General features: G+C 39.3%; 2 protein-coding genes and 1 long non-coding RNA gene across 4 annotated transcripts in view; 2 read left to right on the top strand and 1 right to left on the bottom strand.

Moving 5' to 3' along the window:
* Positions 1–359: 359 nt before the first annotated feature.
* LOC114151080 (uncharacterized) lies at positions 360–11,998 on the top strand. Its single transcript, XR_003596877.1, has 3 exons — positions 360–393; positions 7,755–7,758; positions 9,400–11,998. It is a non-coding gene; the product is annotated as an uncharacterized LOC114151080 (long non-coding RNA).
* Positions 1,345–16,219, bottom strand: uap1 (UDP-N-acetylglucosamine pyrophosphorylase 1). Of its 2 annotated transcripts, XM_028027991.1 has the most exons (11): positions 16,091–16,219; positions 15,049–15,355; positions 12,943–13,147; positions 12,287–12,462; positions 12,007–12,179; positions 7,228–7,421; positions 7,001–7,141; positions 4,215–4,403; positions 3,958–3,999; positions 2,123–2,189; positions 1,345–2,016 (listed from the first exon to the last, which is right to left on the bottom strand). In XM_028027991.1, the coding sequence occupies exons 2-11, from the start codon at positions 15,329–15,331 to the stop codon at positions 1,924–1,926; spliced, it is 1,563 nt and encodes a 520-aa protein (XP_027883792.1). In that variant the 5' UTR covers positions 15,332–15,355; positions 16,091–16,219; the 3' UTR covers positions 1,345–1,923. The 2 variants fall into 2 exon arrangements, with proteins under 2 accessions (XP_027883792.1, XP_027883793.1); XM_028027992.1 differs by lacking the exon at positions 3,958–3,999.
* A 940-nt stretch (positions 16,220–17,159) lies between these two features.
* The window catches only part of LOC114150351 (dynein heavy chain 8, axonemal), a 41,353-nt gene continuing 34,532 nt past the window's right edge, over positions 17,160–23,980 (top strand). The window contains exons 1-12 of the mRNA XM_028026705.1: positions 17,160–17,418; positions 18,171–18,283; positions 18,380–18,511; positions 19,279–19,363; positions 19,532–19,683; positions 20,040–20,226; positions 20,402–20,565; positions 21,491–21,664; positions 21,862–21,975; positions 22,875–22,982; positions 23,076–23,177; positions 23,277–23,423. Of these exons, the coding sequence (XP_027882506.1) occupies positions 18,242–18,283; positions 18,380–18,511; positions 19,279–19,363; positions 19,532–19,683; positions 20,040–20,226; positions 20,402–20,565; positions 21,491–21,664; positions 21,862–21,975; positions 22,875–22,982; positions 23,076–23,177; positions 23,277–23,423 (1,407 nt within the window). The 5' untranslated portion in view covers positions 17,160–17,418; positions 18,171–18,241. The remainder of the gene's footprint in view (positions 17,419–18,170; positions 18,284–18,379; positions 18,512–19,278; positions 19,364–19,531; positions 19,684–20,039; positions 20,227–20,401; positions 20,566–21,490; positions 21,665–21,861; positions 21,976–22,874; positions 22,983–23,075; positions 23,178–23,276; positions 23,424–23,980) is intronic.

Raw genomic sequence — 23,980 nt, 5'->3', positions numbered from 1 at the left:
TGGTAGAGTAACTCCAGAAATTTATATTTATAAAAGCAGAAGGATTTGATTTTATTGCCTTCTTATGTAGAGATTTTCACCAGTTGCAGAAATGGGGCTGGTTGAAAATGTCAGTTTAATTTTGTCATAATTTTACCAACGTTAATTCCCTGACAACTATCAACTCATTCAAAGGTAAAAGCTGAAGTTAAATATTATTTGAAAAGTTAAATATTAAGCTTAGTTGTTTTTTTAAAGCAACTCTAAGTAGCTCTAGAGCACCCGAATTCCTACTGAGATAAATATTGTTAAACATCCATCCATCCATCCATCCATTTTCTGTGCACCCTTGTCCCTAATGGGGTCGGGAGGGTTGCTGGTGCCCATCTCCAGCTACGTACCGGGCGAGAGGCGGTGTACACCCTGGACAGGTCGCCAGTCTGTCGCAGGGCAATTGTTAAACATTGTTTTTAAAAAGTTAAGCAACTTTAAAATACACCCTGAGCAGCAACATAGTAGTTCTAAAATATTTAACATTGCTTCAAATTTAAAACTGAAATTAATCCGAAATTTAAATGGATAAATTATTTGTGAAAAACTGCCCTAATTGTGGAATTTTATTTTGTAGGGTATATCTAAAATATTTGAAAGAAAATGCAGCGTGGGAAGTTGAACTAACTACTCAAAACTATTTTGAGATACATCTGACTGGTTTGTAAGGAACCGTCATTTATTTTCCTGCACACTAGGAAAAATGACAGTGATTAGCTATCGTCGCTAGCTTCTCGTAGGGAGTGAATGCTGCAAGCTAATAACTCTATGCAATCTACTGGGTTTTATTTGATGGAGCACTGCTTGATGACTAGTATCAATTGGTATGTGACTGAATTGAAATGACTGGCGCTAGTGGTAGCCATGGATACTGATTAAACCATAAAAGGACTTTCCAAACTCAAGGGTCTTTACATTACAATCACTTCAGATAAAGTCACTGCACTCAGGAGATTTCCATTCGTCCATTCGCTGTGAGCCTACAAACACCAACTGGCTGGACCTTTGTTGACTTAGCTCAGTAACTTTGAAAGGGGTGAATGTTAATTATTTTGCAGAAAACGTTTTTCACTTTGGGATTAAAGTTTTTTTTGTGTGTGGTTTTTGTTGATTGTGACTGATTTGCAAAAGCAATAAAAAGGGTAAAACCTCCATGGGTGCCAATACGTTTTATAGACACTGTAGCATCTGCAATACTTTCTCTAGTAGATCATGAAAATCAAACAAACTCTAGATATTGATTAGTTACTATAGGAACTACAATGCTGTGAAAACACTCTGCAGTCATAACATGAAATGCATATTCCAAAGTTATGCAAATTGAGAGTTTATAAAGAGATATTGACAAAACAATTTGGTTTCCATGTAGAAAGTGCATTTAATAAAAGATAAAAGCCATTGTATCCATCTAATCTTTAATGATTACACAACCAAAAGAAGCAGATATTATAAATACCCCCCACATCCCGATCCATGTGTCCTTATTACATGTACTGATTACTTAATCTCAGCCTATTCTTGTACAAAAATTACAAGTTAAATAGATGGTAAAGTCCATCTAAACAGCATTCATCAGGACGTATAAAAATAAGTCTCATAAGCAAAATAAATAGATGCACTTGCCGAATGCATAGTCCAGACAATAAGGATTTCATTCATAATTTCACAATGTGTTCAAGTGCTCTATGAAAGAAAGATAAAGTATGGCATCAGCATACAAACAGAGAAAAGACTGCGTACTTCATTAGCCTCATTCACTTAAGACTCAAGAACCTTTCAGGGAGACGCTTGTTATTGCACGGCGATGGCATCACAGTTTCTCTAAACAAACTCAGGAAAACAAAAAGCATGAGGTGATCTTTGGGTTGTTCTCCCGCGTCTGTCCTCTGTTGACTAAACGCCGTTCTTCACCAGTTCGTGGACTCCGCGCTCGTCGATCATCAGGGTCGCCTGAAACTCTCGTCCCTTCACCAACTCCTCGAGACCCTTTAAGAAAAAAGGAAAAAAGAAAGAAAAAAAAAAGTGGAAAACTTTGTCAAGCAGTGATTTGGGGACAACACCTGGATTTTCTGTTAAATTCTCCTGGCCTCACCTCTCCCGCGTAGGAGACCAGCGGAGAGATCTCGCATTTGATCGGAAGGTCGGTTCCATCCTTGAGGCTGCGTCGGAGAAAGAAGCGTTTTCAGAGGAAGGAGAAAAACAGAAGCAGAATGAGAGACAGTCTCATGAAAGACAGAGGGACGGTAGCTTAGAGAAGCGGCAGTAAATCCTGAAAAACAGCTGGGCTTTTACTAAGGCATGTGATTAGAGATCAAAGGTAGATAATCAGATGTTCATCGCAACCAGTGATTAGTACTCTGACCCGCAACACACTTCCTCCAGAAGCAAACAGATGAGTGCCTGGCAAAGTCTCCACCCAGTGCTTCTGAAATACTGGGGGCACTTCACACAAATCCTCACTCATCTTGCCCGCTTCACGGTAATTATTCCAGACAACAATCACAGATCCCACATCTGGAGAGTCAGAGGTTGAGCTGCAAGTGAAGGTGAATGACTAAAAGAGAAGCATTAGGAGCCTTAAACACATTCGTGACTCCAATGAATGTCAAAGAGGCACATGCTTGTGTTTTTACAGTATCTATAAAAAGCTTTCAACTCCTTGGATGTTTTTACCCTCTTTATTGCTTTTACAAAATGAGTCATGACTGACAAAATGTCTTTTTTCATAGGGAAAACCCCCCTAGAAAATAAAATATTTAATCTAAAAATAAACAATTGCATTGATGTCATATAGTTTTTTTCTAATTTTGCTTCTCAAATAAGGCAGACTTTGTTGATCAGGATTGATCTGTAGAAGCAATAAAGAGGGTAAAAACATCAAAGGGGGTAAAAACCTTTATAGGCTCTATATGTCTGAGCAAGCCAGTGAAGTTAAAACAAGCAGAAAACAGATGAGCCTGTAATGATCTTATAAACAAATCAGCAGGTTCAGAGTTCATTTAAAGGTTTGACAGACAAGAGGAGTGGTTCCCATTACCCAGCATGCAACATGTGCGTACGTCCTTTACGCACACAAGAGTCTCAGCACAGGCCTTGAGAGGATAAATTATCTGCCATCAGATCATTATGACAGAATAACAGCCGCTACTAAACTAAAGTAGATCCTTCATAACAACTGATACGGTTCCTTGAAGTATTCGCACCTCTTAAACCTTTTTGTTTTCACATGTGCTAATCCAGCCTCAATCCTCAATGTGTTTTATTGGGATTTCTTTGTGATGGATCAACATAAAGTAGCACATGATTGTGAAGTGGAATGAAAATGATGAATTGTTTTATATTTTTCATTGTAAATCTAAATCCCAAGAGAGTGGAGCACATTTGTAATTAGCTCCAATGACTGCATAATTTGTAGAACTATCTTTTCTAGGAATTATAGCTGCAGGATTTCTTTAGGCGGCACGACTCTACTGGGTCTGCACATCTTGGAGACATAAATGTACGTCTGTTCTCCAAATTGTTCCCTAACAAACACCTAAGGCCTTGTTGACTTTTTAAAGTTACCCCGGATTTCATTTAGGGGTATAATGTTAAAGGGGTCTGAATACAAATATGACAAAATATTCTCAGTACTCATATTTTAAAAACTATGCAGTGTTTACACTTCACTATCATGAGCTACTTTGTGCAAGAAAAAAAAAAAGAATCACAATAAAATACATTTTTTGAAGTTTAACAATCTGTAAAAGAATAACGTCCAAGAGGTACAAGTACTTCTGCAAGGAACAATGAAAAAAAAAAAAAAAGCTACTCAGTGGAAATGAAGGAAGTTGATATAAAGAATCAAAAGTGTTAACATCTGAGCGAGAAGATAAAAGAAGCCAAAATCCCGTCACCATGCACTCAGGACAGCAGGGGAATAGTTACTTTCTGTTGCCATCATCTGTGACACTCCCCGCTGCTCCGTCTCTGGAAACATTGTACGGGACACGCAGGTGCAACACCGAGCATGAGAGAAGGGGAAGGGGAGAGAGGGTGAAGCTAAAAACAACAAGATGTCTAAACACACAAAACACATCCAGGCCGGTGCGCAGAGTTACACAGCGTGAAGCGTGTCGGGAAGGTGGGAGCAACCAGGAAGAACCTACTTTGGTGTTTGTGCTCCACGCTCCGCGGCTGCTTACCTGGGTATGGCGGGCACGCGTCTGCCGTTCTCGTCGATGAAGTGGCCCCCGGCGTTCAGGACCCAGCGGTGGTGCAGGGACATGAGGGCGTGTCTGGCAGTGGTGGGCGTGTCCTTCCCGTCCTGGGTGTCCGCGTTCTTCAGCGGGGAGAACTCGTCCTCCCGCAGAACCTCGTACACCACGAACGTCCTTTTTTTGGGAGAACACGGCGTCACTTCAGCGTGCAAGCACAACAAGGAGACAGCAGGGCACAGCTGGAAAAGACTGGGAGGACTTTTATTCAACAGCTCTGAACCCAAGGGATGAAAATTGTCGAGCTTTTTGTGTTTTTTGAGACTACTGTTTGGGAATAGTTGAAGGATGTTTCGTTGGTTGTACCACAGATCATTGGAGTCGGTTATTATGTTTTAAGTAATGCTGGTATGAATGTTCAGCTGCTCATTTATAAGAAGTCGATGGTTTGCACAAGTATTCCTACCCCTTGAATCCTGTCGCATGTTTTAATATTTAAGCCACAAACATCAAAATAATCAATTTAATTCATAATTGCGGAGTGCAAAGAGAAAGACTAGTGCTTTCCGAGCTTTTTAGCATGAGCACATCATCCGAGTCATTACTTTGTGGACAATAGATCTTTTTTGCATTTCTCTACCAGCTTTCCACACTTAAAGACAGAAAGTTTTGGCCATTCTCTTCGGAAAGATGGCTCAAGCTCAGTCAAACTGGATGGAGAGCATCTGTGAACAGCAACTTTTAAGGCTAACCACAAATTCCCATTTTAAATTAGGTCTGTACTTTCACTGGGCCGTTCTAATAGAGGAACATGCTTTGATCTCGTCCAAAGTCTGAAGTTTTTTGTCACACAGACCAAAAAAACGTCGAAAGAGCTTTTGGGCAACAAAATTGTGTTTAATTTTTTTTTTTTAAAAGTGATTCAATTTTACTTTCTAAAACATAAACTAAGCCTAGAAAAAATAAATGAAACAACAAAGCTGGCAGATTTTTGCCAAAGTGGCATCTGCAATATAAAGCCAAAACATGCATTTTGCACGTTCACCTTTTTGAAAGAAATAGATATGATGTTCTATGTTTTCGGGGGAAATGTTTTCCATTTTCTTGGTATTAAAATGTTTTGTCCATTCTCAACAACAAGCATGAGGATTTGGGTCACTCTTGTAAAATCCTCGTTATATTTAGCCAATTTTAATGAATGAATGCACCAAATGTTCTTTTGAGTAAAAGTTACTGAGTGCTTTTTGGTCCTATTTAGTAGAAGAGTAAATTGAAAGCTAATACCATGGACAATAAAGCCAAATACTTAGTACTGTACCCCACATTTTCCATTTTAACATGTTTTTAATTTGTCTGCATTGTTTTTGAAAGGGTGTCAATCTGCTGTATTGGCTTATGCATGAATAGCCAAGTTTGTAAGCCTTTCTTTCTAAAACCAACCCACTGTATCTCTGACTGGATGTTTACTTGTCCTGCTGCCCCAGTCGGAAGCTTTTTTTCTGTTTCTAACAGGTTTTCTTTCATCTGCCCACCAACTCTGATCATATATACTGAGAACACATTGCAAACATGTCAACTCTATTCACTAAAATGGATGATTTTAAATAAGAGTAAATAACAGAGGATTTATTTAGAGTTGTCGGAAAGAAAAAAAAAAGCAGGTGAATACCAATGGTAGAAATGTCAAACGTTTCATATTTCTATTTGTGAAATATTTTTAAAAATCCTTCCAGTTCACAAGTATGTGCTACTTCTTGGTGGTCTACTATATAAAACCTCGTTAAAATACGTTGAGGTTTGTGGTTGTAATGTAACAGAAGGAGAAAAATTGTTGTTTACAAAGCACTGTAGCATTGCTCAACAGTGAGGATCATCAAAGCATTCGGTCAGTTTGATGCTGAAAGTTTTGTTTGCTGTCAAAGACCGAGACCCGAAAAACAAATGCGGACGTCCCCAAAAAAGTGCTACAAGCAGAACGCATAGTGAACAATGTGCATGAAAGGATGTTTTAGAAGCTCAAGTTATGATTCTCTCAATCATATGTTTCAAAATTGTAGTTTCTCCTGTTTAACCCAGTACTTATGACCAACAGGTTTTCATGAACAACATCCTAATGTTTCCAGCTCATTTCATAGGAGTATGAAGACATGTGGGTATCCTAGGCTCACTGCACTAAAACACAACAGAAAACGACATTGGACTTAGCTGCACCTCATGCTGTGAGGATCTGAGAACAACCATAATTCTACAGGCGTCTTTAGAAATGTGGCAGCTAGGAGAGCCGACCCATCTGGATTCTACTAAAACTGTCAGGGTGCCAGTCCAGGCCCGACTCCGAACCGTCCTCAGAGCAGCAACGCAATCGTTCCTCATCTGTTTTCATTTTGAAACACAGAGCATTTGTCTGCTGTGCGTTCCCTGTCAGTCAATTGCTACTGCCGTTCTGTAATTAAACGCAAATTTTGATTAGCAGTCGGATGACTCAGAGCTGATGTCATGAAACATTTTGAAGAGGAGGAACGAGCAAACAGCTCGTAAACCTTCATCCTCCTCCTTCAGAGAGTTTGGCAGACTTGGCCTGCTGGATCAGACTTCGGAGAAATGTCACGGCTGAGGGTGAAGGATATGGTTGGGGACTGGAAAGAAAAAAGAGGGGGATGGTTCCTGGATGCAGGAGAGTTAAAACTTTGTCTAGGAGACCCATAGGTAACATAGCCACCTCTCATCTAGAGCATACATTAGCCACTATCTTTAGAAACTCAGCTGCTACTCACTTTGCAAACTGGAAGATGTCAAAGACAAACTTTTCCATTTTAATCCCGTTCGGTTTCTCCGGTTTGATGAGCTGACCCTGATCGTCCACAAACGGGATCTTCTTCTGGGCAACGTGGTGCTGCAGCTGGGGTTCATATTTCCTGGTAATAAATAAAAGATTCTGTATTCAGACATCATTCTTGGTGGAACTCGTTAAAAGCGTTCGGGTGAACAGGAGGAATCTTACTGCACGACGTCTCGCAGGAAAGAGAAGCTGAAGAAGTGGTTGGCCACGTTCCCCGCGTTGAACATCAGGCGGCCGTCCGAGCTGCGCTTCTCAGCCGTCGCTAGGGTGATCTCGCTGTACTCCACCACCTGGTAATGCCCGTCCACCTTACAGACCACGCCCACAGCCTCGGTCGGATTGGTTTTCTCCACCACCTGAAAGCGTCGGCAGATATTTATATGTGCAAACAAACCCTGGGAATCCACGCAACACGTCAACGGGAGAGTTAACGAGAAGCTGCAGAAGACTTGAAGCTGGAGTGGAGGTTCAACATCCAGCATGACATCAACCCTAAACCCGCCTGCAGCCAGAGTTGCATTGGGGTGGTTTGGATCAAACAAATGTGTTAGAATGGTCAAGTCAAAGCACAGACCTCTACATACAGTTGAGGATCTGTGGGAAGACTTTCACGTTCACATGTGTACGCCATCCAGTCCGACTGAGTCTGAGCTATTTTGTGAAGAAAATATAAAACTTTCAGGCTCCAGGGGTGTAAAGCTGGTAGAAAGATTGGCCAACACACTTGTGCTTGTATCTACAGCAAACAGATGCATGAAAAACCACGTTTCATATTTCTTTCTCTTCACGATTATGAATTACTTTGTGCTGCTCCATTACATGCTTCTAGTTCACTCATGGTGACAGACTGACCGCTACCAGATTTCCTTCCTGCCCACAGCATCACCATTCACATTGACTCTTTGAAGATATGAGTTACCACAACATTTAATTTCCTTTTGGGGATAGATGAAGTAGTTTTCAGTTGAATCCCAATAGAATGCACTGAAGTTTGTGGTTGTAACAAATTGTGAAAGAGTTCAAATAGTATGAATACTTCTTTGAACAGCAGCTTAATAAACCATCCAGAAAATAAAAGATCTTGTGGTTGAACACTGCAAACAAAATCTTATCAAGTATGTTTGCTAGTTTCTAGTGCAGATATCTTACTAGACTTTATATATGACCAAACTAATTTACAATTAACTTTTCAGTAAGATATAAGAGCTTGTCTTAAGTCAGTAATTCTTGAATTTTGACATAAAGTACTAGCTACCCTGCCAAATTATTTCACTTGTACCAAAACATGTTTCCAATGTTATGAGAATCTGTCAGTGGAATTAATTCTTTTTGTCAATATTCAAGAATTACTGACTTCAAACAAGCTCTGATATCTTGCTAAATCAGTTTGGTCATATTTAAAGAGTGCCAAGATATTTGCACTAGAAAATACGGAAAAACACTTGGCAGGATTTTGTGATTTTGCAGTGAAATAGGTGTGAAAAGACTCAGAAAGTGACAGCAGTGGGCCTGTTTGTTAAACTTTACTCAAATAATCAGCGCAGTTCACCTTTTTTAGCTCCATCTGCTCTAAATGAAGACAGACCTGCCTTCACCCTAAAGTTGGTTGCTAATGACAGAGTTTAGTTATGATGAGGGGGTTGTTGAACGGGGGCCGGGGGGGGGGGGGGGGGGGGGGGGGGTTGAGAAGCCACATAAAACGTTAAAGGCTCTCCCAGTAATTTACGATGGGAGAGACTCTGGCTTGATGCACTTCTTCCATCTCTGCTGCACCACATTCAGCAGATCACCATCTGTAGCTCAGCCGCATCTTCAGATGCAGCTGAGCTGAGCACAGTAACATTTTACTGTGTGACCCCGATCATCCTGATGATTGCAACTGAGGCGTAACTCAAGAGTCTGTCTTAACAGTTCAGCCAAACTCTGGATGCCTTTCACAAAAAAATGACGTGCATAAACTGATGTGGAAACAGTCATAAGAAACAGAACAAAGGAAGTGATGTTGACATTGAGTTTTGATGTGGTAACCATGCCATGCCATCGTTATTAACTATATTCATCATCTGGTATTACCCAAGCCTCTGCTCCAGAGTCCATTTCTTCACATAGCAATAAGTCGGCTTGTCTTTAAAACGCTCAATAAAGTTACTTTCAGCGCTTGTAACTCCATACATCATTGATCGCCTTCATATTTTTTTTCCCTTTGAAATCTGTAAAGTGATAGTTGATGACTTTCTACTTTATCCATCCATCCATTTTCTTACATGCTTATCCCACTGGGGCCAGGAGAGGTGCTTGTGCCCATCTCCGGCTGTCAACGGGTGAGAGGCAGAGCACACCCTGGAGAGGTCGCCAGGCCATCGCAGGGCAACACAGAGATAAACCCCTTTCTACTTTTTTTGATGAATTAATTTATTTAGGTTTAATATGGTGAGTCAAAGTCCCTGTTATAGATCCTGAAATCACAGAGGTTTGTCAAAAAATGTAACCCGCCAGCTGTTGTTTAGCATAAATGCCATACAGGGTCACACACTAATCACAATCTGATTGGAAAGTCCAAAGCAAAAGAAAGTGTTTATGGTTGAACTCCCACTGAATGTAGACATATTTAAAGGGGCAGTATTGTGTATTTTCCAGGTACATATTGCCATTTTATAGCACAGTCAAGTAATTATGTTACTTTCCGTTGTTAGAAAATTGCTGCATAAGAGAAATTTGACTTTGCAAACTGACGCCTTGAATCTTTTTAAGAAGCTCCTAGTCTTTTTGACACTCCATCTTCAGAACATCAACCCAACAATGTCTCCCCATTTTGCCGTTTACAACCGTTCCTTCCGGCGTTGGACTGAGAAGTATTCGTATAATGAGATGCGCAGTTCCAACAGGTGTTTGCTAATTGCTGCTGCTGGTCTTAAGGATCTGGGTGGGGGAGTCATGGAGGAGGGGCACTCTATGTGATGGAAGCTCGACTGCCGACTTCCTCTTCAAAGAGTTAGCAATGTTGAGTTTTAAATCGTTAAATGTTTTTTGCTTGGTTTCTTCACCGAAATAATATGTAAGCATAACCATACGGGTGGACAGGGTGTGTTATATGAAACACACCAGGGTTTTTTTTCCCGATTGAAAACACTGATTTTGAGGAAAGCGAGAAGGCTGAAAGATTCAAAATATAAGCAAAAGAGCATCAGTTTTTAGTGAGCTTCACGTTTCTGTACCCAGTACATATTTAAATCCTACACCTCAAAGCAAGTGCAGAAATTACTATTAATACTTTATTAAAGTTCACAAAATTCCTACAAGCAAATCTGTCTCATGATTAATATCACTATTTGACTCTATAGAAAAGAAAAACTGTTTAGTATAAATCCTGTAAATACGTATAGAGTATGATCAAGAGAGGAACTGACGAGCCCGGACCCAAGGGTCTGATATCTGATTGACGTGCAATATTTACAGCACCATCCACCTTTGTAGGCATCCCTCAAAAGTTGCATTTATTTTACGGTTTCGTACGTATCTTTGAATGCAGTGGTACGATCTCGCAAACCATAGCTTTCAGAAAATCCATCCTGGACATCAAGCAACTTGAGGACGATAGAGAGTGAGGTAAAATAATAATAAAAAAGAAATCTGCGCCAAAACTGTGCTCCAGGACGACTGTAAACATGCAGAAGCTGCAAAACTCAACAAGAACCAGGCACTTTGGTCTAGGATGGAGCTTTTCAGCAACAAACACTTAGGAGGCGTTGGCCTGAAACAAAAGGTCAATTCATGGCTAACCACAAATACCTACTGTCTATCTAGCACAGCGGAGGATTTGTGATTCTCTGGTACTGCTCGTCTGCCTTTTATGCTTTTTCACTAAAAAAGGTTTCATTGTATTGGGATGTGCTATTCCTCTTAATAACTGTTCCTTTAACGCTCAAACAAAAAAAAAAGTTATATACCTCACGTAATCTCAATGACAGAAAGAAGGAAAAAGTTTCCCGAAGAGCTGAAAGAAATTCAGAAGAAAAATGAGGTCAGCAGCGCCACCCGGTGGTGAGTTACTGAAGGTGCAGCGAGCACACCACACCTTTAATTACACATTGTTCCTTGGAAAGATATGAAGAGCATGTGTCCTTGCTGGCACCGACTGGAAAAACTGGACTGACGGATCAGAATGGAGCAGGCTCGACTGCTCCACTGCTCTCTCGTCACGTCCAATACACAGGTTATTAGCAGCACTGGGTGATCATTGATTATCCTTGAGCTCTTGTGTTGTATGATACGTTCTTGTCTGATGAATATGAGATAAAGACACTTTATGAGAGGAGGAAGAAACCAGGTTTGCTGCTGCGTCAGCTGTAGTAAGTTTGCTTTTAAACAAACCATGTGATACGGAGATGCTTCTTTGTCCATAAATAAAATATTGGAGCATAAGTGTGGTCGTGGTTCATATTTTAAGACCTGAACATCTCTGCAACACATCCACCAATTCTAACTGGAAAGTTTCATATTTGCTTCTGTATCTGCAATGTTGAACACATGTAATTTCTGATTTGTCAAAGAAAGGCTTGTTCTTTGTTTGAGGTGTACAAACGAGCTCTTCAGCATTCTTTTATTTAATGCTTTCATTGGAATATGAACACGAGACAAAATAATCTTGAACTACAAACCAGGCAGATAATTAGCCGTGGGATTTGTGAAAGAAACTCTAGCCAGTGAGAGGACCTTGGGCTTTGTTCGGCTGCAGATCTTACACGCTTGAACCCAGCTCTGTAACATACTGCAGTGAAACCTATAAAGTTTATAATGTACCTTTCAATACATTTAAAAGGTAGGGGTTAAGTCTCATAAACTTTGTCTTACAAATCATTCATGCAGGTCACCGTAAAAGTCTATGGATAAAAACCCACATCATGCTTTGCATATTTCTACTTCTAAAACTCTTTGACCGACCTTAGCTCCGCAGTCCGCTCCCTTCTGCACACAAAACCCAACGAAGGTGGGATCGGCCACTTTGACCAGGATGTTGTCGACACAATACACATGAATGAACTCGACTCCCCTCCGCTGCATGTCGTCCAGGATTCCCTGGTTCCCAAGGGCTCTGTAAAGACCCCCGTTTCCATCTGAAAAGCAACCACACAAAATGGCTTTGAAAAAAAATGCTCATAAGCAAAATCCCCGTCCAGTCAGATCAATTAATCTTGTAGTCACCAATAATCTTTGGACCCACCAGGAGCCATGGAAAGCTTCCCCTTGCTCTCCAGGATGATCTTTCCAGAGTAGTCCATTGCTGGCAGCATGCCCTGCTGGAAGAAGATGACATTGTTCTTGTCTAAACCAAAGTATTTATGCTGCGAGAAGAAGTCCTTGGTGGATTCCATCGTCCTGCCGCTGGTCATGATGTACCTGAAGGCAGCACAGAAAGAAGATAAGACTTGGTTATTTAGGTTACACTGGCAGGTACACTGAGAAAAATAAAGAGGGCGGAGAGAAGCCTTGTTTTTTTAACATAAACTGAAGACATTGCTTATTAGAAAGCAATGTAAGAAGCTTATTTTTCTCAACAAAAGTGAATGCCAAATGTCAGTTTTCAAAGATTTAAAATTAATAATGAGTGAGACCTAGCACTAACCTCTTGCTAATACCATGTTCCCTTTTCAGACAGTAAACTACCCTTAGATCTGCTGTCCAGGGAGATAATCCTATTCCAGCTTTCTTGATTGAGTTTCCTTCAGCACCTACAGTGATCTGACCCAGTTATTCATCACGCAAACATAACTGGGACTCATTTACAAAAAGGACAGGTGGCTGTTTGTTATACTTAGTCTGTCTATTTCTCTTTGGATAAGAAAAGAAAAAAAAAGTGTCTCAGAGCCAGAGTCTCACCAGGGAACACAGCATTTGACTGTTGTCTTTTGCTCCGCCAGCTGCTGCAGCTTCAAAATGCGCTCCGCTTGGATCTGAAAGAGAGTTTTGTGGGATGGCAGCCCGACGTCGTACATGCCTTTAGGGTAAGAGACCCCAAGTCTGGTTCCCTGACCCCCCGCCAGCAGTAGGACAGCCACTTTACTCTGAGCGATGCAGTCCAGACCTGAGGGGGAACCAGAGCACAACAGTTTGAGTCTTTGCATGAAAAGAGCCAAAGACTGAAATGTTTGACCATTCTTATTTGCAAGCTCAAGCTAAGTGAGATTAGATGGAGATCATCTGGGAATACTAAAATTTATGCATCAATGTTAAAAGCATCAATGTTAAAATCTTGCCAAATGTTCTCAATTTTACGAACATCGGCCGATCCCAACGTTAATGTCAATATATCGTTCATTTTTAGTTTTTTCCTTGGAACGCTTCCATTAGACCAGATTTTGCGATTATTTCCATTTTCAGATCATGAGATGCTTTGAAAACTATTTTAAAACCTAATTGCTTTAAATATTTGTCCTGGATCACCTCTGACCCATCTGTTTTTCTTGGTCTTCATGATGCTGTTTGTTCTTAAATTCTCTCAAATAAACCTCTGAATCCTTCACAGAACAGCAGGATTTATACTGAAAACAGCTGGATCCACAAGATCCAGCTGTTCATTACTGTGACATGAATGCCTTCATTCATGTCACAGTAATGAAGGCAAAATAAAAATGCTAGTCTCACTCTTCAGATGTCTATTGCGAAATATTTTTAAAAGTGGTTTATCCTTTTATTTCCACTTCGCAATTGTCTACAAATCTTTGGTTAATCACTCTAAATCTTAATAAGATGCATTGAAACTTGTAGTTGTAATTTGACAAAGTGTGGAGAGGTGTAACTACGTTTGCACAACCTTCATTTATGATCTCTTCCATTCCAACTCTCTAATCTTCTTGGATGCCTTCAGAGCAATTAAATTGTCTTTGCAGGGAAATCTTATATAAATCATGATAAACTTAACTAAGCATCCATAAAGTTTACCATTAACCATCATTTGTAAATAAACTTTGAAGATGTGACATCATAGGCAGGATGTGAACATTGAACTCCTACATAGAAACTTTCAAATATATTTTAAAAAAAAAAGGAAATAAAACGTTTTTGACCTGACACAGCAGGCTTATCTCAAGTTTACTACCAGCTATCTGAGTCAACAGTATTTCTAGCAGCTGGTGCCAAGGGAGAAGTTTTACACCACGTATTGGGAGGATCAGCTAGACTTTGACTGCTCTCCCAACATATGAAGAGTCCTGCACAAACACACATACACACACCACACCCTGCACACACAAATGTGGTCACGACATGGTGAGATGACTTCATGAATAAGGGTCAAGAGAGGCAAACCCAGTGACGTCTGCCCCAAATCAGAACCAGATGTTTTCTGCCCGATCACATCTCCCGTTACTATTGGCCGCGAAAATAAAAGAAATAGACCCAAGTGATTCATTAGGTGATCAAATCGCATCAGCAACGCAGGAATTGCGCAAAGAGTCACATTAAGTACCCAATTACTCATATTTTGAAAAACCCCTCAGAAGCAAGACTGGGGCGAAGTTGAGTCTGTAACAGCATATGGTGAGTAACTGGCTGGTTTTCCTGCTGCTCAGGGAGGGCTTTGGCAAGTAGATGCACTGAAATGGTTTCTTGTGTGAATCTGGAAGTGGGTTCTCTGAACTTTCCTTAAGTAAGAAATCAGAAAAAGCACCAACCCATGTCCATCTCACTTCATCTGGACTGCCCTGTGATGCTTTAATCTCACTAAGCTTCCCAGAGTTATACCAGTAAATTGGTGCCCTGAATCATTAGGCAATGACCTTAAAGAAACTGGGTTTCAGCCTCTTATCTGGTAGCAGAAAGTAAAGACATTAATCTTAGCTTTTGCTGCTACATCATAATAAAGGCAAGAAACAATAATAAAACCTTTTCCTGCTTCCTTACTGTCTATTGAACAATAAAAACTCAACAATACACCTTAGAAGGAAGAGCAGGAGGTAGTCCTATAAAACTTCTAATTGAGCTCACCTTTGACCTCCCAGTCTTTCAGACTCTCCCTGTCCCTAGTCACACTCCCGAGCACCTCCCGGGGCACTGGCTCCATGCGCCCGTCCATCTTCTCGTGTTTGGTGCTGCTGGACGTCTCCATGGTGCTCTTGAAGAATCCGTTGATTTCCAGAAAGTCTATTCCCTGAAGATCCTGGAAAAGCTCCTGCTGGTCTTTGGGACTCAGCTCCTTCCAGAACTGGAGGAGCTGAGACTGGCCCGCTTCAGCCAACTTCTGCACAAGTCCACTGGTGTTTGGGTCCATGATCAATAATGATTTGGATGAACTCTGCCAAAACACAAAACAATACAAACATGCATTTGAGTTGTTGTTGTGACTTCCAATCAGGCAACCATTGGATTAAATTGTATTTCAAGAGGAGATCCAAATACATTTAACTCCAAGTTTAACTGGGGTTTTAAAGAAGGAAACAAAATAGAGGTTAAGTTACAATAAGATAAACTGACGACAGCTCAACATCCAGTAATTAATTTTCAAGTGAAACAATTACTTAAATTACTGACATTGTTCGCCTGAGCCCACACCCACAACAGGCAGCTTGTTTGAGAAGGAAATACTCCCTTTACTGGAGACGAATGGAAATATGATACTGGAGGGATGATGTTGCAATGTTCCATGCAGATTTAGGTCTTTTTTTTTTGTTAACTGAAACCATAATGTTAATACATATGACTTGACTCATAAAACTTTTAACACTTGAACGTTTCTTGGAGTAAGGCTCAAGTTAAGGGTTTACAAACACACAGGAAGGATGCTTCGTACCAGACCTAGCAAAGAAACTAAATACAAGCAGGACTGGCTTTATGAAGCTCTATTATGTCCATTAATTGTACTAATTTCTTAAACGTCATTTATCAACCTGCCTTAACAACAGCACAGACATGCGATTAGGACGCGGGTGCCGAGCACATTTATATTAGCCGCTAAATCATCGACGGAAAGCGGAAATAACAGTTTGGTGTAAATATTACAGAAGACAAATAAAAACAAACAAACTCTCACCTCTCTCACAGACTCTCGTTGACGTTAAGAGCATTAATATCAGCGGCTGTGTGGTTCCTGTCTTACAACGCTAAGCTACGACACCTCCCACCGATCCACGCCCCCAGCTACGTCACATATAACGTGGCAACAGCGTGAAGTGTGTTGCCTTCAAGTGCTCCTCGTAAATTTAATAGTCGTGAGGAGACTGAAAGATGCGCGAACCAAACTGCTGAAATTTGAATGTTTTCTTGTTTTTGTTGTTGTTGTTGTTGTTGTACCATTTCAATGATTTAGAAATCAAACTAATTTTAAAATTAGACAATAACCTGAGTAAATACACAAATTGTTTTAAAATAGTGGTTTTATTTATTTTAAATAGAATAGAATAGAAAAGAAAAGAAAAGAAAAATATAATTTATTGTCCCACCATAGGGAAGTCCACGTATAAAGGGCTGAGTACATTTTTGTTCCAAGTGTTGTACTGTAGATTAATGAAAAGGTTAAAAAAAGTAAAGAAATAAATGTTTTTTATTTAATCAAACACACCAAAAATCTTTAGTCAGGGCCTTTTTTCCCCAAAATGAAATGACACATTATGTTAATCATTACATCTTACAAGTTGATTGTCCCTAATATTTTGCCGACCTTGCTTAGTTGTAACTGTGAAACTCGGAGTATTTTATTATTTTATATTTTATTATATAGGTATTACATTTTTACTGCAAAAATATAATAAAAACTTATACTTACTGCTTATGTCACATATTAACCATGGCTCTGCAACTGATTAAGATTGCATTGAGCTGTAGGGACCCAATAAATTAGCATGAACTTCTCAAATGTCGCCACCCTATGGCACGTAAGGAAATTACTGAGAAAGAATATACATTTAAATTTCTCTTTAATCATCATATCAACATTATTTTACAGGGGGGAGTCGGACGTATTCATCACTTCAGATCTAGTTTAACTTGCAAACACCCACAAATATATTTGCACATTTTTAACATGTATGCAAATATATGTTAAAATGGAAACAGATCCGCCTTGTTCTGGAAATCTTTTTTTTTTTTCCATGATAAGACCGGGGAAAATATTTAAATCAAATACCAGATTGCGTATGAAGGTTTCTTTTCCAATTTTTGTTTTTTGCCAACAGCTGGGCTTTGTGACAGTCAAAAGATTTATGAACCGTTTGAAACCAGTAACGGTCACAGAAACGGCTGGTTGCGGCGGAAAACTTCACCAGGATACACAAAATATTTCTTTTTTTAAAGAAAACATCGGAATTGACGAAAGAAATGCCTTCAAGAGAAGCTCCAGTTTCGAGAGAAGGTCCCGTTTCGGTAAGACCAGCGGGAAAGTCATTTCTTTTTTTTAATTATAAGTACTTATACCGTATTGAAAGCGAACAGCTGTGCCGAGGCCAACGGTTGAGCTAACATAAGGTGCCTGTTAGAAAGGAGGAAACAGAATAACGTCTTAACAATTTGTTTAAAAAATATATTGTTTTTGACAGAGGGTCAGGGTGGAAGTTCAAGAGTGATTCTGCAGAGCATTAAGCGGATATTTTGTAACCAATTAATAGAGTGACGGTTTTATTGGTGATTGCAGATCCTGATCCTGATCGGTTCACATCATCAACGTCCAGTTGCCCAAACCATAAAGTCCAGTTTGAGACCATCTTGATAGTGATGTCAATGTTTCCTCAAATTATCTTGTGTTTTATGAAAAGGTTTAACAAGTTAAGGTGCATAAAAATGATCAAGCATTTTAAGTGAGCTTTCTATCACTTTATTTCTGAAGTTGATACCAACCACTGTCTATGCCTGGTGGTCTCCTCTCAGGACATTGAGAGAAGAAGGATGAGTTTGGGTCTGGTGTGGATCTCCTGCAGTCAGTGGGGTATAACTTGCGCAGGTCACATGTATTGCAAAAATACATAATTCAACATTTCTTAACTAATTATTAAGAGAACTTTTCGGATACACAGAAGGCCCGTTTTCCTTTCTGCTTTAACTTCATATTTTGAGGCTATTTTTTTGTAAGGAAATAGAAAACATAGAACTACATATGACTGTGTTCTCTGGTTTAATAGTCATAGGGGGAGGAGAGCTGAGATTTTAAACAGCAAGGAAGCCCTTATACCTGCCTCCAAACATTTCCATAATGGATGCACAAAACCCTAAAGCAAGCAAGTTTGGAAATGAAGTAAGTCTATTTTTTTTCCCTTGGCCTTTTGATTTCAGACAGCAGATTTAACCTATCGCTTAACAGTTTGCTAATTGCACTTCTTGCCTTGTTCAGGTCTATAAGAAGGAGAGAGAGGAGCGGAGAAATCTGCTCACCTCATCACACAAATACATGTTTGAAATAATTGCATGTGAGCTATCTTTGACCCCATCGGCAGTAGAGGAATTTGTTTTAGATTCTCCATCCGTAAGTCTTCCTTTATGGCTTTGCCTTCAAGAACAACAATCAAATCTGTCAATGAAAGGGAGGGAATCTTTGTATGGAGTAGCTGGTGCTGGATTGTGATTATGGGCTGGTATGAGTTTCTAATCTAATGAAAATCTGGAACGATAACCCAATGTAGAAGTTCGGTTAAAGTTCAAGCATTTACAGAAGACACCTGATGGTTTGGGGGCCGAACTGAGCCCCCAAAGTTCGCTCATGCCTTGGGTCGGTCTGGACAACAGTTTCACCATTGTCCTTTGGCAACTTTGAAAATATCGTTATCGAGGCTGTAAAGTCCTTGGTTTAAAGTGTATCTCTGAGTGCAACTGAAAGGGGAACTTTACATACACAGTTGTACTTTTTTTGCAGTATTTTTGCCCCCCTTTCCCTCATATATTTTGTGTTGTGATGCGTAGATTTGTATGTACAGTACTTTACAGTCTCTTCATAACGAGACTGTAAAGTACCGTGAAGCGATAATGAGCTGCTTAGTTATCGAGTACAGGCAGATGCCCGACTATGTCAAGCTGCTGTGTCAAACATCATGAACGCATCTTAAGTGATACAGTATTGCATTGCGTGCATCTTTTTTTCTTTCACTTTTTTGGGTTTGATTCGATGTTGTCTCTAAATTCAGAAATTTAGATTTTGGTTGGATTGGTATTTGATAGCTGCATCTCTGCTTTTTGTGTGTTGTGGACATGTTCTTACCATGTTTTGCTTGCTTGTTTATTTTTTTTACGGCATAGCTGGCTGCCTTTGATAATTTCTTCGCTGCTGGAGGTTGTAAAACGATCTCCTTTGTCTACCAGGAGTCTGACCCCCCAGGAGTAGGTAGGATTACCTGGAGAAGTCTGCAGTGTCAGACCTGAGTCTATCTCCTGTTCATTTTTTTTCATCTTAGGTTTCCAATTTTAGGGCTATAATTAACTGATTTCAGTTTTCTAAAACAGTAGTTGTTGCTCATGTCACTCACTTAGGCCATTTTGCATTTGGTTTCAGAATGTGGGCGCACACATCAGGGACTTGCCGCACTGGAAAAAGGACGCAGGCTGTTTTTAGCCGATTTAAGCAAGACCTGTCTGACCGGCATCTGCTGCTATTTTGATCGAACAGACGTGAACGATCCTGTGACTCCTGAAAAAATACATGAGGTAAAATTTGATGTAGTTTTTCTCTGTGACTTTATTTGTTTTATTTATTTATTTTTTGTGTGTATGTGCAAAGTTATTCTAGTTTTTAAGGTTCACTCATGCAAAGTAGGTAGATAGTTAAAGTGCTCACTCCCTGTTAAACGCGAAATAAATGATCTTATTTTACGTCACAATGAGAATGAATGTTTCACGCTGTAAAAGAGAGAGAAAAAAATACAATGTTAAAACATACATGTTCCCAAAAGTATTTGAGTCATTCACCATTGCTATCAAAATAAATAATATTACCTACTGTATGTTTATTATGCTTCTTCCATTCCTTCTCACAGTCTTTTTTTTTTCTGAATGTCTCATAGCAAATTTGTTTCTCTGTGATTGATGCCACTGAGGGCCTCCTAAAAGGATTAAGGAATGCCTATGGATTTCTGCTACCAATTCTTGAGGCACAGGACAGCTGGGGTGCATTGGACCAGTCAAAACACGGGGAAAAAACAAAAAAGTTGTTCTTGGATAACTTTAAACATTTTCTGGGCACGCTTGATGGTAGGATTTTTCTTTTTTTAATTTTCGCTGCATATTCTTTCAAGTTGGCTAAGTGTTAACAGACAAAAAATACATGTATGTTGAGAAACTACAAAACTCAAACAATGCTTTAGTAGAATTTTTATATATATATATATATATATATATATATATTACTTTTTGTCTGTTTTACCAGACCTTCAAATAAGAAACACCAGTGTTGTTCATTTGAGCAAACCGTCAGGTGTCAACTTTTCCAAACTGACGTGTCTTGAAGAGATGAAAGCCGCAGCTTCTGACTTTGAGGAAGTGCAGCGACTGGAAGAGATTCTGAGGCGCTGGTGCAAGGAAATTGAACAGGTTTGTAATCACAAACATTTATCTGTGATGTAGATGTCACAGAACTGCCTTTGATTAGTACTAGAAGTGGTTAAAACAGTATCCACAAAAAGACGAAGCGTTAGTTTAGACCGGTAGGGGTATCTAAGCTGCTAACCAAACGTAGCAAAATTGACAAGTTAAAATTACTAACAGGCCTTAAATTATTTTTCTACAAAGAGATGCAAAAACAATTTTTCTATAAATTCTTTTGACCTGTTCAAAAATTAAGTCATTTTATTGAAACTACAAAGTATTCAGATTTTCATAGAAAAGGGATTTGTAAATCACAATTGATCTAAAACATATAACATCGTTTAAAGAAAGACATTTAATTTTCCAAGTTATCTGGTTGATATTTTGTTGCTTTAGTAAAATGCTTCGATGTATTTTCAGGAACAACATTTAAATCTGCTGTTAAGTAAAAGTTTGCAGTCTTATGTACTCTGAAATTATAATAAAAGCAAACAAAAAAAAGCTTATAAATAGATTAATACTCTGTGTTGTACCTGATATTAAAAAAAAATTGTCACTGATAATCTTTGCCTGAAGATAACATTGAAACCAGTCCCCCAAAAATATTCTAATGGCCAAATATAGACCTGATCATACTTTGGATACCCCTGAGTTGCTTAAAGCATGTAGAAACCTAATTGCTAGTTAGAGCCTCCAATGCATCATTGGGTCCCCAGAAAAGCTTGAAACACAGACCGTACATCTAAAAGCTTGAGATTTAAGCATAGCAAATTAAACTTGGTCCCCCAGATTCCACCAGATCCCTTCTGAAATGCTGTCGGTGGTGGTGAAGTGAAGTTCTTTGCAGGAAGCTGGGGCCCAGATCAAATTCTGCTGAAGGCGAAATACAATGCTGAATTACTGTGATGTCTTTTATTTTCATCATGACCAGGTCCTGACTGAGGATGATCAGTTGAGGAAAATAGATGCTGAGGGACCTCTGAGCGAGTTAGAATACTGGAAGAAGAAGCACTCAAAGTTCAGCTCCATCGTCAATCACATGAAAAGTGAAGAGTGTAATGCAGTGGTAATGGTACTCCATATACGCCGTTCCAAAATGATAAAGGTAATATAATAAGATTAAGTATAGACTATAAAACATTTTGCACCGTGTAAAATTTTCAGTGTTTTGAGGTTACGTTCTAACTAACTAGGTTCTAAGAAAGTCGTATTTCTGTCAGGAAGATGTTTTAGCTTGTTCCTAAAATAACTGATATAAATAACTTAACATACCCTATTAACTCAATCCATATCCTTGTGTAGGTGTGGCGGGATCTGGATAAGAGGATAACAGATCGTGTAAATGAATCAAAAGACTATTTAAAATTCTTGTCCACACTGGAGAAAGTCTTGCAAGCACTGTATAACAATGACCCGGTATGTATACTTTAAGCGATTTAATGAAGAGCTAGAGCTCGTATGATACATTGAATGAAAATATTTTTAAAGGGGGAGTATGACCTAAAATTGACTTTTTTTTTTTGTTTTAGTTTATTATGTTGCAACATGTTGCTTTGATTTTTTTCATGCACGTTTGAGAGATCCCACCAAGTGTTGACTATTTCCACAAAGCTCTTCCTTGGGGCTGCAGTCCTTAGCCAAGCTTCCGCCTCCCGTCCCATGTCTCTTCACTCAGCTCTTTCAGGCTAGCAGCAGCAGCAATTCGCAAACACCTGGGACAACTGCATATCTGCTGAGCTCATCATAGGAACTACTTTGTGCAACGCTCTGAAAAATGGCCATAAACCTCTTAAAGGAGAAACGTTGTTGTGATGACCTCCTAAGACGGAGTGTCAGAATAGGAGCTTCTTAAAAAAGACAGAAGCCCAATTTAAATGTGTTAAATTGCATTTTTAAAACACTTAAAGGAAACATAGTTACTTGATTTTGCTGTAAAATGGCACTATGTGCCTGGAACATACATAATACTGCCCCTTTAAATACTAAATTTCGTTCGGCCAGACCATATATATTTATTAACTTTTACATATTGTTGTTATTTAAACTCAGTAAAAGGATTCAAAACTTTTAATTTTGTGTGCAAGAATTACATAATTTAAGATTGTACTTTGTTGAATTAGAGATTTAACAATCTCTAATTGTTAAAATGCACCAAGATAAGTTTTTATTTGACATGCAATTCATAATGTGCATTTCTCTGCCACGTAGTTGTACTACATGTTAGAAGGAAGTTCAACCCTTTCAGAAATTGTTGTTGCTTACAACCCTGTGTCTGCACATAACACTTCTGTATTATAAGTTGTTCATAATTCCAGGATTCCCTGATAAAAAGTGTGCATAGTCTCGTCAACGCCGTTGAATTAGTTCACAGAGTACCACTGTTCCGCAACATAAATGAAAAGATGCCATCACTGTTAATTAAAGTAAGTGTGTTACTATTATTATTTAAGATTTCAGTTGTTTTCTAAAAGTTAACCATTCAGTTATATAAACCTTGGTAATGTATACTTTTCCAGGTCACAAATCAACTGGTTACAGCGTGCAGAGCACATATTACTGACCATGGCAAGAGTTTAATATGGGATCAAGATTCCGAACAGCTCATGAGGAAAATGCAGGTGACTGTGATGCTAATACTTCTTATTGTATGTGTGTGCTTGCATTGGTTTGGCTTGACTTCAGCAATCATTACCCATTGCCTATTCTGTTCTGCGTAGGACTGCATAACTTTGTTTGAGGCGTATCGGTCCTTCTTCCAAGAAAAGAAACTAACGGCGAAATCAGACCAGAAGGAAAAGGGCTTTGTGCTTTCGGAGCGGCATATTTTTGGCATGTTTGAGAACTTCTGTAAAAGACTTAAAAAGGTCATTGCTATCTTTGAGGCTGACATTGTGGAGATAGCCAAAAATATATGGCAGCTGACAGGTGTAAACATGGTGCGAATGGTGCAATGAGCTGCAAACATATAAACGTTCACTAAGGGCGAAATGAGCGGCACACAGATAAATGAATCCAACTTCAAAAAACCCAAATGCAATAGCAAAATGGCGGAATCACAAATAAAATGCTGCAGTCACATGAAATAGAAGAAAAAGGATAAATGCTGTAAAAATGCAAATACGAAGAGCTGCAAACTTGCTCTGCAAAGCAGGAATGCTCCAAACCACTGGGGGGAGTCTGAAGTAGGTAATTATTACCAATGTAAAAATGCTATCGGAAGAGACTGTGTGTTTTAAAAAGAGATGAAGTATAAAACACCGCTTTCTTCCTTCCTCCACTTTTTTTCTGGACATTAATTCCTCACACCCTGTATTTGCTTAGATTCAGGTCCAATATGATTTGTTGGTCATCTCCCCCTAAGGGTCTGTAGCACTTCTATTTTCAATCAGTCAATCAAGTTTATTTGCGTAGCACGTTTCAG

This window comes from Xiphophorus couchianus, chromosome 9 (genome assembly GCF_001444195.1).
Source record: "Xiphophorus couchianus chromosome 9, X_couchianus-1.0, whole genome shotgun sequence".
Taxonomy (NCBI): Eukaryota; Metazoa; Chordata; class Actinopteri; order Cyprinodontiformes; family Poeciliidae; genus Xiphophorus; species Xiphophorus couchianus.
Note: the sequence above shows the minus strand (reverse complement) of the source record. Positions and strands in the feature narration are given on the sequence as shown.

Excerpts from the sequence above, each read along its gene's own strand:
- uap1 (XM_028027991.1), bottom strand. The coding sequence starts at position 15,331 with ATGGACCCAAACACCAGTGGACTTGTGCAGAAGTTGGCTGAAGCGGGC. Across the intron at positions 7,422-12,006 it reads GAGCGGACTGCGGAGCTAAG|GTGGTGGAGAAAACCAATCC; the intron begins GTCGGTCAAAGA and ends CGACGCTTTCAG. Across the intron at positions 4,404-7,000 it reads GACATCTTCCAGTTTGCAAA|GACGTTCGTGGTGTACGAGG; the intron begins GTGAGTAGCAGC and ends TCCCAAAAAAAG.